The sequence below is a fragment of the Strigops habroptila genome, chromosome 7, assembly GCF_004027225.2.
Source record: "Strigops habroptila isolate Jane chromosome 7, bStrHab1.2.pri, whole genome shotgun sequence".
NCBI lineage: Eukaryota > Metazoa > Chordata > Aves > Psittaciformes > Psittacidae > Strigops > Strigops habroptila.
Window position 1 is genome coordinate 27,245,208 of NC_044283.2, and position 14,016 is coordinate 27,259,223.

General features: G+C 37.2%; 1 protein-coding gene across 5 annotated transcripts in view; it reads right to left on the reverse strand.

Annotated features, from left to right (window-relative positions):
- Positions 1-14,016, reverse strand: part of CORIN (corin, serine peptidase) — a 137,390-nt gene that overhangs the window by 83,586 nt on the left and 39,788 nt on the right. For all 5 annotated transcript variants that reach the window (XM_030491437.1, XM_030491438.1, XM_030491441.1 and 2 more), the window contains one exon: positions 8,264-8,474. In XM_030491437.1, coding sequence (XP_030347297.1) covers positions 8,264-8,474 — 211 coding nt within the window. The remainder of the gene's footprint in view (positions 1-8,263; positions 8,475-14,016) is intronic.

Below are 14,016 nucleotides of genomic sequence, written 5' to 3' on the forward strand. Positions count from 1 at the left end.
CATTCATAAAACAACCAGTCCTCCTGATTTTCTTTTATGCCTCCTTCCCTTAACTTCTCTGAGCAGCATTGTGAAATACGTTTTCAAAGGAACATTCCCATGCCCAGATCATTCTCAAACATGTTTCTCTGCTTGATAACCTTTAGCTCTGGTCTATCCATAATTCTTCCCAAAATGCACACTTTGAAAGATTTTTTTTGTGATTTGGAAAAGTTTTTGTGGTTAACGCATTAGAACAGTGGAAAGGGTGAAACAATGCATGCAAGTTTGAGGTTGCCTGCTATGGTAAACAGTTAGTTCGCACCCACTGGACCACAGACATCATTCTGGCCAATGTAGAATGCCATTGCCTGTACCTCTGTATCACTTTTCTAACTTTTTTTTTTGTTTTTAATTCATTCCTTAAGCAATCCCTTCCTTCTGTACATTGACTTCTTTACAGATTACACATACCAGTAATTGTAAACAGCCTTTATTTGTCAGCGGGGAAAGGACAGTTTTCTGATGGGGAAAACACATTCTCTCCAGCATCTAACATCTTTGCCCTGCTTTCTCTGTATTTTGTCCCTGGCCTGCCCTTCCCCTACACTGCATCTGCCATCTACTGGCACATTACTGTAAAAGAGTTTGGCGTCAGAGACTTAATTTCAGGCCTTTTTATGTACGGGCCTGTACCTAGCTCCTGTGCCACTCCCCGCTGTTGGGACAGTCTTTCTTAGGCCAACTCACACCAGCAGAGCTGTAACATCGACAGAGAAGCTTTCACAGACTATGATTCCTCAGACACATGTAAGCCAAAATTTGGGGATTAATTTCTGTAGGTATATACACAGGTAAATAAATTTTACAAACAGAAGTTCCCTTAACATAAACACATTTTCTCGTGTACTTCACTTATCTTCCTAGCTTCCAACAGCCATGATGAAGAGGTTACCACTTATTAGAGCAACCTCCCTGGCAAATTTCAAGTTCCATTGCTCAAATACTTGGAGATATGAGGAACTATTGGTGATTACAGGAACACATTTTCACAAGCCACCCATTTTTTTCTTTTTGTTTTTGCCCAGACATAAAAAATTTTAAATTGTGCTCCCCCCCCCCCAAATAATTACAGATATCTCAAGAAAGGGTCTATATGAAAACATGTTAATCAACCTTAAATACAGACATTTTGACCAATGCCACAACATTGCCTATACTTTCCCTAGCACTCCTTGGAAAAAACAAACTTTATATTTGTTACCTTCATGCTGTCGCAGCTTGGACCAAGTAGTAATGGCTCCTAAGGTGCTGGCTATGACATGCTGACTTCAAGGTCTGAGTTCTGAGGGACAATGCAAAGTATAATCTTCTTATTAGAAACTTTTTTCCTGCCTTTTAAGTAATAGTTACACAATACTAATAACTCCTGAAGTATGAAATTATTCATGAGTAATGCAGCCTGCACAGAGGAAGAAAAAGAGAGATCTTCAGAAATGCTACTTCCTGAATGCTATTTCTTCAAGTTTCTTCCTTTGTTTCTTGGCAAGATGGTCAATGCCAATGTTTTAGAAATATGTGAGCATTCCTTTCTTTGAAATCAGATGTAAACCAGCTGTTTCTTAACATCTCACTTGTATCTCATAAAGAACATGTTCTAGTCTTAGAACAGCAGAAATAAAGTTTTGTTTCTTGAACAATTATTTTTCCTCAGAGCCGGAGTTGGCATGTGAGGATTTTTTTTCCTCTAATTACTTTCTCCATGCAAATATTCCATCACTTTCTGAATCTTCATATTGTAGATTTTCTTTGTTCATACGTACCTATTTGTTATTTATTCAGTTTTCTGATTGAACTATCTCCGATTTGATTCCCTGTCCATTTAATTGGGAAACGGATTTAGGCATGTTCAGCACATTCACTGAAATGTGGTTTCAATCATGACCTTCTTATGACACCTGTTGTTGTACATAAATATTTCCAAAAGTACACAGGAACTTTTTAGTGCTATTTTACAGGTATTGCACGCTTACAGGTATTTTTTGCTACTTTGAATCTCTACCCTGTGAATTACAACTATTTCACTTTCTCGTTGTTGTAATTCAGTTCTATTTCACCTTGAATTAGTGCATTATCAATTTGAGGGTAGACTGGAGCTGAAAATTATCATTTACATTGTGCAGAAAACACTTTACTTAAATGTTTCTCATGGTGTGTTGACTGCCATTAGCAATTCTATCCTCAATGTTTTATTTCTGAAAAAAATTAGACTATGCAACTACGATTATTACAACTAGTGGTGAAATTACAGGTATGGGAAGGCATATTGACTGTTACAAACGGCACGATGAAAGAAAAAAAATATTCATTTGCTCTGCTGATCTGGGCTTTCTCCAGTTACACACACCCTATGTGTTCCTCATTGTCTGTTAAACAATAACAATTATATCAATTTCCTTTGCTGAATGCTTTAAGTCAACAACAAAAGACAAAAAAACCGAGGAACAGTGACAGAGCACACTATTTGTGTCAGCAAGCATTCACAACTTTGTCACACTACCTTCCTCTCAAACTTTTGTGTTCACTTTTGACAGCATTTGACTATACCTGTTTTTCATTAGCTGGATGTCTGACATTGTGTGGTTCAAATCACAATCGTGCTCACATGAACCACAACTAGACTTAAAAGCTGAAGGCTGTATTATGACTCAACTCCATCTTCACAGATAGATTTTACAACAGTGTATTTTCTGTACATAATCAGTCTAATGGATTCCTAAGGGCCTGAAGCCAAGATACGGCAACATTTAAAAAAAACAAAACATGTGATTTCAAACATTCTAGATATAAAGCACTTCGTCCACTGAACATCACCTCTGCTTTATTCATGATTAAAAAGCTGAAGTTTATGACTTTCTGTTTCAAGGCTGATGAACAGAATAGATGGATCTTCTTGACAGACAACCATTGCCAAAACTCCAGCTGGAATAGCCTCTTTGAGTCATATTAACTTGCTTGGCCTAAAGAGGCACCATCAAAATGTGAGCATATTAAAGGATGAAGCAACTTCCACAGGGTGTAAAAAGCCAGACTGCAAAGCCAAAAAACAACTGATAGCCACTATATAAGCATTTGAAAACAGCCTCCACCCCATGTGCTTGGTTCATGGCAAGGAATACACTGGGTGGAATCATAAGAACAACATAAAAGGACAAGGCAGTGGCGGGGTGGGAGAAAATCATCCCACCTTCTTCCTCAGAAGATAGCTAAGTGATCATCACCAATGCTGTAGCTTAACTTTTTTAATTGGGGAGTGACAATTCTAATGAAGCCACCACAGATAGTATCCTATGACAGGGGATTCTAAATGTCCTTCCAGGAAGGTTTCTCAATACAGTTACTTCAAAAATTACTCTGAAACTGTAACTTCACATGTGTGTAAAATTTAAACATTTCTTACAAGCTGCAGAATGGCAAAGTTCTCTGTGCAACTATAATTTGACATCTTCACGCAGGTGCATTATAAAAGGATAGTGTAGCAGCCATATCATTGACTGTTCACCCAGAGTTCTTAATGGCTGCTATTTTGTCCTGGCATATTTACCTGCTTTTGACACCAAAATTAGATAGATTAAAACAAGACTAAAACATGCCATTGGAGGATTGCGTACCCAAACTCATACATATTCATTCATCATTCATGCACAGTTAAAGCCATTATGGAATTTGCATAATAGATATTGATTTAAATGTATGCTGACAGCTTCCTGTTCAAAATCTTAAAATAAAAATTCTCATTAGCTATGTAAAGACATCTATGTGACTCCATCAACTTCTTCTCCCAAACATTTCAAAACCCCCAATTAACTCTAAAAAACAGTTTTTATATAATGTCTTATTGTTTAAAAAAAAAAAATCTAAATGTGCACTGTGGCAAAAGAAAAATAAAAATTCATTTCTACTTTACTGTAAAAAATACTGTAAACAGGAGAAATAAAGAACATGGATAAGCTTAGAGTGCAGCTCACAAAAGCAGGAAAAGGGAAATAGCCACATCACTGATCTCATTCATGGGTCATATAAAACATGACAAACAGATATCCCTCAGTCTATAAAGAGTGATTCTTTTCCATATTCTAACATGACTTGAAAGAACTTTTCTTCTTCTTCCTTGCACCTCACCCCAAATTTGTTTTAAACTGTTGTCAGTTTACAATAAAAGATACATATGTATTTCTGGATTTGGTTTTGGACCCAATATTTCATTCTAATTTCTGTCCATAATGAAAATGAAACATTTTATTTTCTTCCCTTTTATAAAATTACAGAAAATAAAGACAAAAGAAAAAAACAAAAATGAAACAAAACACAAAATTGAATTTGCCATTATGAGTCATAACAGAGCCATTTGAGTCATAACAAATATCAAAGGATATTTGACTGCATACAAAGTATTCACAGCTGCTTAGAATCTTTTTCCTATTAACCTAATTTCCAGTAGTTAATTTCCCCTACCCCCAACATACCATGTAGCCCTAATTCTGACCCTTTTAGCTTTCTGCAAGTCTTTACCTGGCTACTGGCGTGTGTGGCATAGGTATTACAACACAACAAAAATATTTGTTACATACAGACATTAACATTACAAACTCCTTTGTAAGAAAGAGCCTGAAAATCAAAGAAAGCATTTTCCCTCCATGATAATATTTTCTCCTTTAGAATTAATTGGGGTGTGGGGGTGGGAGGAAGGCAAAAAAGCAAAAAGTCAAATTATAGCAGATTTTTTTCCTCTTACACTGAGTGTGTAAGATCACAAGTAAAATGAATGAATGTTAACAAGTGAAATGAATTTGCAGACTTTAATCAAGAGGAAAAATAATGTTGTACCTAAAGATACAGGATACAAGTGTTACAGGCTCAGTTCTCTGCTCTGCTGCAAATTTCTTGCTCAGTCTTGGCTTCCCTAGCTATTAATGTGACAGTATTCAGTGTTAAGTCAAGTTTTCAAAATCTGATTTTGAAGCCATATTGGAAAGATCTCACCCATTCACCCGAGGAGGAAGTAGTTTCATGCTGCCTTTAAAAAAAAGTCTCTTACCATCCAAATTATGAGCAAGTAATAATAAGCAAGCAAAAAGTCTCACTGTACTTCAACTTTCCATGTTCCATTCTCGCAGAGGTTTTATTCTGAAAACAGAGTTGTATTTTCAGACTTTACATTTATTGAAAATTGTATTTTAAAGGTACTGTTGCATAATTTCTTAAAAGAGCAGGGCTACCTGAGTGTACATCCAGTTGCTAGAATTAAATATAACTTTTAAAATTAATATATTTTTACTGCCACCCATGTTTTCCATTGCAGTAAGATAGAGAAGAACAATTTTTAAGAGCAACAGTATTGTGGCAACATTCAGAAATCCCAGTACCTAACTACACTTGGTGTTACACAAACACCGAAGACGCTCTGCCTAGAAATGTAATCTCTTTCAAGTGTTAATAAATACAGTGTTTATAAACACATACAAGATAAATGTGAAACAGACACAAGTTTAAATATCAGAGCAAAGCTATTTAATAACAACACACTGGATGCCAAGGATTAGCATTTGTAACTTTCCTTCTTGTAACGCATTGTTATAATTACTGTTCCCATGGCTGCAGCTGCCAACACAGATGCTCTTGACAATACTTAAGAACAGACATCTGAGCATCACAAGTTTCATTTTTATTTTACCGTGTAAGCAGCATTTGCCAAATTGTACTTCAGATAAATTTGAAATAATTTCTCTATAAACCAAAGTAGTATCAACAGATGAAAAATTATGATCAGAGATGCACTGGCAATTAGAATGAAACAGCTGTAATTGGAGGAACTAGTGACAATGTCAGTAACAGCTGTTCTCCATACTGGTGTACATTTTGTGATACTGTATGTTAAAAACAACCACAGTCCCGAAAAAGGGCTACAGCATATAGACATACCCCCATTCATTAACATCAGAGTCCTTCCACAGTGGCTCTTCTGCTTCTCCTTCAGTATGTTCTACCTCGCAGATTCAGATTCCCCTACTGTCTAAAACAGGCGTGTCTCTTCCACTTTCATATCTGCACTCAACACATATGAAGTAACCAAGAGCTTTTCATACCAACAAAGAGTTTTTTCCAGATCTCACTCAGCTTGGGGAGGGAGAGCAAAGAGGAGGAAGGTGTTCAATAACTACTTTTTGCAGATATGATACTTCTGAAAAATTATTATTCTTGGCTTTGAAATACATCTCTTTGCCTGCAATAATTGGATGCTGCAAGAAAAACAGTAATCACGAAAATCACTCAGTTGCCTACAGAAAAATGTGTTCTCTTTAAAGAAGAAAGCAGAAGTTAAACTAGGACAACTCAGGTTTAGCAAACTAGATTTAACAAACCAGCACTTCATCAATCCACCCTTACGGTTCTTTCAGTGGTTACTACTCAGTCTACATTTTCAGCATCCCCCATGACACACTCTGGAGACATACAGTTAAAGTGAAATCAGATTCTAACATAATCCTGCATCATTTACAGTCTCACTTTGGACTTTCTTCCCGATCAGCCTGCAGGGACCAGAACAGTTTCCACAAAAAAAGGATTGTGAAATAAGAATTGAGGGAGGCATTGTGACTTCCAGAACATTAAACCAGGACAGGGAAACTCAGTTCCAGCTTTGACATTAAAAACTAATGGAACAAGGTTACTGTTGGTGGGACGGGGGTGACAAAAAACAACACATACAAAGAAAAACCCTGACTCCTGAATCTCAAATTATTTTGGTTGCCACTCAAAACCAGAGCAAAAACCTGAATGTTCCAAACATTAGTTTAACTTCTATCCTTTTTAAATTAGCAAGGTAGTTGTCGTAATGTAAGCCCTGCAAGAAAATTTCTTCAGGAAAGAAATGCAAAAGGAAAGGTAAAATTCTTATCCCGTCACAACTTTATTTGATTGATTTATGAGCCTTTGCACTTTTGACACACGCCACTCCCTCGCAAAAGGTTTATGATACAAATTCCAAACAAGACCAAATAAGTGAAGCAAAAGAGAAATGGTCTGTTCTGTTGCTGAATATTCAAATGCATCAATTTATTACTTGAACCCACTTTTCTTATTTTGTTCTACAATTTCTAGAAACAGCAGGTAGCTTAAGGCTGTATGCTACCAGATTCTTTAACTGGAACTATTTTAATACTGAATCAGAGCAGGGGGCCTATAATTAATCATGCACTGAATTAAAACTGAAAATAGTTTTTGGTAGGCTAACAAAGATACGCACACAGGTGTATTTGGATTAAACAGCTCAGCCAGACTAATGGTCCGTCTCATTTCACCGCTACCCTCCGGTGGAATGGCAGAAATATATTGCCTGGAGTGGGACTGTCCTTCTCACTGGCAACTGTATTTTAGTCCTGCTTACTTCATCTCATAGAACATTTTTCATAAGCATGGCGTCTCTTCTAAACTGCACAGCTTCCAGCATCTTGGTTCTAGTTATGTTAATTGAATCACTTATTCAATTGCCTTATTCCTTTCCGCTGAATTTCACAGTGGAGAAATTGGCAATAAGGAGAAAGAAATCTACCGTCTCTCTTTTCCCCTCCAGAAACACCAGATCATGTACATATTAAAGAATTCCCTTTTTTCTTTTTTGTGCCATATTTTGACTTTAGCACTGTTAAACTTTCTGATCCTTTTCCAAAATCAAGCTCAATGAAAAAAGTGCATACACGATAGTAATGCTGTGTAATTACATAAATGCAGAAAGACATGCTTAAGCTTCCAAAACAGTTTACGTCACTCTGAATACATCCTACTAATCTAATATCATAAAACATATTTTTAGTATTAACTTTTCTGAAAGAAAAGACTAAAAAAATTTGAAGTTTAATTTAACTAACGGCCACCACACTTTATGCCAATGCTATAAATATACAGTGTTGTTACAAAGCATTCAATTTTGACTCATCCATATTGGAGAAATGAAGTACAAGAATTCAGGACAGCCTTTTTTTAAGAAAACAGGCCTGACTTCCCTAATACTGCAGTTTTATTCCATATAGTGGCAGTATTTTTTCTAAAAGAACTCTATTGCAGTTGGTTTATCATGGAAGAAATGCTGTGAATAGCTCTGACAGACAGGAGTTTTGTAATGAGAACATCATAGGCTTAGTTTGGATCTTCCCTTGTCTGATTAGACAGAGAGTATTTTACCACAATTGGCTCTAGTCACTGATTGATTTTCATTCCCAAATACCTGTCATCACCGTCACTGATGCATTCAGGAAGAGCAAGACTACAGCCAAACAGCATGATGTGTTGATAGCAGCTGAGACGACTGAGATAACTGAAGAACTTCAGGAACTTTTCCATTTCAATACTTTTGACAATGGAAAGAACTGAAGTTATAGTGGTGTAGTTATATGGCAGCATTTGGCACTGGCTGTTGGTGATATTTATGCAGGCACCTGTGAAATCAAAACAATATATTTAGAACAAAAGTATCACCAATTAATAGCTGGTTAAAAGCACATATTGAATTAACTAGTCATTACATATACTGTATAACCAATGCCTGTACCTCACAGATAAGATTACATTCCATAATGATGATATAATACTGTCCAAAAATAAGTATCTAAGAAAAAAAAAAAAGAATCTGGAGAAATTTGGAAAACAAAATAAACTTAGATATTTTCACAATCCTGACTCTCTACAAAACTGCACTAGAAGTAACACAAAACAAATTTCTTTGACACAGATTGGATGAACACACCATAAGAATAGCCTGGATGCAGAGAAATTTGTCTGAAACTAAGAATGGACGTCATACAAAAAAAATTAAGGGTAATCAGCTGCTCTGATTTCAGTGCTCCCATAAAGTTTCTGGTTTTGCTACCATTTTGCTTTACAGCTGGCTTTCCTGCCAAAAATCATCAGCTTGCTTACCTGTTTTTCCACCAAGGTGATGATTTTACCTCCGCAGTCTTTCTTGTCTATTCTTCCAACATAAAATTATCTGATTTTACAGGTTGAACACCAACATCTGTCCTAAACTGTTGTCCCACTCTTGACCTACCAAAGCAACCTTTCTCTGTTAATGCCATGTGCAGTAGGCTCTCTCATCTCAGTACAGTCAGCAGGCTAACTTACTGCACAAAGTTCTTAAGAGTGAGTTTCACAAGCCATACAGCAAATTCAGAATTATCATCAAGAACAAACTATTAAAATCTAATATTTATGACAGCTCCCTACTCTATGAAGGCCTTTCCAGGCTCTCTAGTCAGGCTCCAGCGGCATTTTTTTTACACTCTGAGCATATCCACAGTCTACAGTAAGCAGGGACGCCAGTTCATTTGCAAGACCAGACTCCGCCACTAATCATGCTGTAAAACACATGCTAAATGACCATCCCAACTCTTCTGAAGGCTGAAAACTCTTGAGCACATTCAAGCCTTAGCATTCCTATTACTATTTGAGCAAACCAGACATAGGTAGCACCAAATGGGGTAGATTCTTTCCATCATCAGACATTTTTTGAATGGCTTCTTCCAACAATTGTGTGGGTCACTTACAAGGGTTCAGCAGGTCTGTCTTTCCTCGCCTTTTAGTCTAGACACAATCATCACTGCCTAAATGCACTAGTGGCAAATTCTGATATCTATGGACTAATACAACCTCACATAAGAGTAAGGAAAGTAAAGCATAATGAAGAAAAAATTCATTAGGGCTTTTCCAAGCTGCAATATCTTTGAAGGGATAGACAATAAAAGGTGGTTTTCAAATTTTACCTAGACATGGTAAAAAATAATCCCTATTTTTTTCAGTATCTGATAAGTAAACTCAAAGTTCCTCCTCTTTGTCTTCTCCCTCTCCCAAAATCTCAACAGAAACTAAGGAATTTAACCTTGCACCACTAAAATAATAGCAAGTCTCTCTCCTCATTTTAATCAAGCTCAAACTATGTCCACAAGTCTCCATGTTAAGATTCCACTGCCTCCCAGCACTGCCAACAAGAAACCTCAACAACAGCAGCACCCATTTTCTGCTACGATCTCATCTCACTCCCACACCACAGTGACTAATGGATCTGCTCATCCAGGAATCACATTCTTCCATATAATTCAGTGACAGATTCTTCATTTAGAATTAAAAGTAAATGCTAGGAGATCAGCAAAAGAGTGGTGAGCCTCCAAATTAAGAGAGCTTTCAAACCCAAAGAGTGCAGTTTTCAAAAGTGACTATGAGTTAGTACCTCATGCCAATGATTTTCAGCACAATTCTGCTCTTAAGTTGTACAGGTATTTTTGAAAAATATCATCAGGATGATCATCAGATCTACCTGTTGGGCTGTGAGACTGGTGATACTAGAATAGGTTTCCAGAGGAAAGTAGAAGAAAAAAGATGGAGTGAAGGGAAGGAAATTCACTTCAGAATCACAAAGTTTTCTTTTAAAAGATGCCATCTCTTTAACGTTGACTTTTGCACAGTATCTTGACCTGTTATTAAAATGCGAAGTCTCCCTCCATTTTTTGCATTATATTTTGTACTTGAACAAACTCATTGCCATTTATTTGTACTGCAAAGATATATATATATTTTTTTTTTAACGCTTTTATTGCAGAGGAAAGTTTAACAAGAAAATACAAAAGTCCTGATTTAAAGATTAAAAACATTGAGGCTTTTAGAGCAGAAATTCTTTAAACTCCTAACCTCTCCATAGTTATCTCTTGCCTACATTATTTTGCTGATGCTGTGACTACATTTTCAGTAACTGTTGTGATAAGGAAATAAGATACCCACACAAAATTCTGGGTCTCCCGCACTCACAAAAATTTCACACTAAAATTATTTAAATAAATCAAGTTATCCTAAACTGGGGGATGGGGAGGAAAAGAGGGTACATAGGGCTTACACAAGCTGAATTTCAAAAAAATGATTCACAAAATCATCACGTATCTCCTGAGGCACAATTGCAAAATAGTCCCTGCCATGGCATGTGTGTAGGCTCCTTTAGACCTTTCAAAATCCGCACAACCCTGACAAAGAAGGGCTACAGCTCCCCAGAGCTATCTGATCCTTTAGGAGAACCAGCCCTCCCCAAAGATGCCTACAGACCTCTACCCAGCAGCAGGCAAACATATCCTTACTGCTTTGCCCAGGACCTCTCAAGTTCCACACAACTGCAAAAGTCGGTCATGCTTTGAGTAACACATTATCTCAGAGAAAGGTTGATTTACCTAAACCAAGAAAAGCAGAAAACTCAAAGATTCCCTATTCCAATCATTTGCACAAAACAAGCCCCTCCATTAATTCTTGCATCAAACCAAATAGCTTGGGACAGACAGAACATACCTTTCAGACAGGCAAGTCTGCTCAGTGCCAAATGGTTCTTTACACAGGCAAACACGGATACAGATACAGTACTTAGTGCAAGGCAAGTAGGAGAAAAATAAGCAAAAGGAACTGCTTATTTTGTGAGTAGTTATTTAGTTTTAAAAAAAGATAAAATGTAAAAATATATTTCAGTAAGAATAATGGTATTTTTTTCCCCAAAATAAACAGAAAATCTGAATAATTACACTCAAAAACTGCCACGGATATAATAAAAGACTGCAGTAAACCTCAAAATGCATAACTATTCTACCAAATTGCTAAATTCTGCTCTATATGTACAGGTTGAATATATTTCAGGAACTATGTGGCCCTTCAGTGCCAGAATACTAATCTGACTGGTGGTATAACATACTAGTACTAAACATTTTTCAAACCAAGCAGGAAACAGGCCAGTGAAGATGGTAAATGCCAAGTATACATAGAAAAGCCTCAACTTACTCCTTTTCTCCAGTAAAGATTCATTAAATACGAGGAATATAAGGCCCATAAACTAGTCTTGGCAATAGCTGGGGGGTTGGAGCAGTGAATGGGAAGAACAACATGTGAAAAAAGCTGTTGCTCAGAACAGCATGGCTCCTAATTATATGGGTTATTTCTGACATTCATCTAAACTGAGAGATTTGTGTATATCACACTCTACCAACATGGAATGAAATCTCATCTTTAATCCTAAAATGTCTTAAAAATTTCTAGGAATTCCATTAAAAAGAGCAAAACCAAACCAACTCCTTCATTCTAACTTAGAAAGTTGTCTAACTTGCCTACAGTGGCAATTTGCAGACTTCTTAATGTGGAAATAACCTTCAGCAAATGAATTTTTTTCCAATCCCTAGTTGCCACGTTCTCCTGACCTTAAAAGAATCTTGTGATTCTGCTTGATTTCACAATCTCGCATGTGAGTCATATGAAGGTACAGAATGCCTTTTTTACCTCCTCTGTCCTGTTGCCATTGACTATCTGAATTGTCATGGACTTCAGCTCCAGGTCAAAGGAGCACGGCATTCCTAGCACCTTGTCTTTTCAGCAAAACTTCTTTCCAAAACTCATTACTATCTTCAAAAATGTTAATACCTCTTTTAATTTGCTATGACATCTTAGTACATTTTTTATTTCGATTAAAACAGAAGATGGACAGATTTCCTTGGCCTCCCTCCAGCTACGAATTTCTCATGTACAGTCCACTTGGGACTGAACATTTGATACTGCATTTCAGATGTTTTCTCCATAACTTTGGAAAAGCACCCCATAAGTGATTTTCTTCTGACACACTCCAATAAACACGAGGAACTAGGACCTATCCTTCAGAATCCACCCAGCAGGCAACTCTACGAACTCTTTTCTCCTCAGTTCAAGTATGAGGATTTAAAATCAGCTATTTCACAACAAAAGCATAGTCTGCAAATTTGTCACATTAATGGTAGCTTGAAAATATGATTTCCCCAAATCAGGGCAGGCTCCATGTCCTGACGTGAGGGACAGCTTGACTGCCAAGCGTGTACACTGACTGTCCCCTTCTAAACACATTCTCAGGCCCTTCCACTCATTTTTTTCCACATTTTACTCCTAGAAAAGTTGCCCTAGAAGGGACTCAACACTGAGGCTGGGGAAAGTGTGAGGAAGAAGCAGCAGCAGAGAGGAACTGTTATGGACTGACCACAACCCCATTCCCCATCCTCCTGGCTACTCACAGGAGGGAGGAGGTAGAGGAGTGGGGAACGAAGGAGTGAAGTTGAGCTTGAGAAGGTTGGGGTGAGGGGAAGATGTTTTACTTCTTGCATTTGTTTCTCACCATCCAATTCTATTTTTAATTGGTAATACGTGCAATTAATTTTCCCCAAGTCAAGTCTGTCTTGTACCTGATGACAATTGGTAAGTGATCTCCTTGTCTTTCACTCAACCCAAGAGATTTTTGATCTTCTTTTCTCCCCTCACTGTCCTCTTGACATGAGGGAGTAGCTGGGTGGATATCTGGCAGCCTGCTAAGGGCAACACACCATAGTCTAATAAAAATGTTCTTTCTTTGCAAACTCAAGTAACATGAAAGAATAATTGAAAGCACTGAAACAATTCCACAAAGGAGATTTAGTTTCGACTCATGCATTGTTGTTCTGTCTTTTTAAATCATTCCTTTATCTAGCCCAGGTTCCACTTAGCCACATCGTATTTGGATAATTTTTATGTGCTTCTCGCCGCATAAAGGTGCCCGTGACAGCAAAGATAAACCCCATGTCAACCAAGCAGAACTTAAATAGAGACACTGGACTCAGAGTCATGTGGAAAAAATTCAGTGAGTTGCGAGAGGAAACACAAGAGAAGGCGAAACTGTAGATCACCCTTCTGCATGGCAGGCTAGATAGCAGCAAGGAAGAGACTGGGACACACCAAAGATGCAGTAACAGAATCAGGTCCTTCAGATAGTTCTTACTATAGGATAAAATCCTGATGAACGTCTGTGTCAGGCTACATTGAATATAAGAGTATAAACTGGAGGAAGGTGTAACATGGACAGAAAACTAAAAATCAAGCTGTGGAAAGATAAAGCTTTAAGAAAACCTGAAATTTTCAATTCTTTTCAAGTCTGATCAACATCTCTGGATAATTTGTACAATTTCC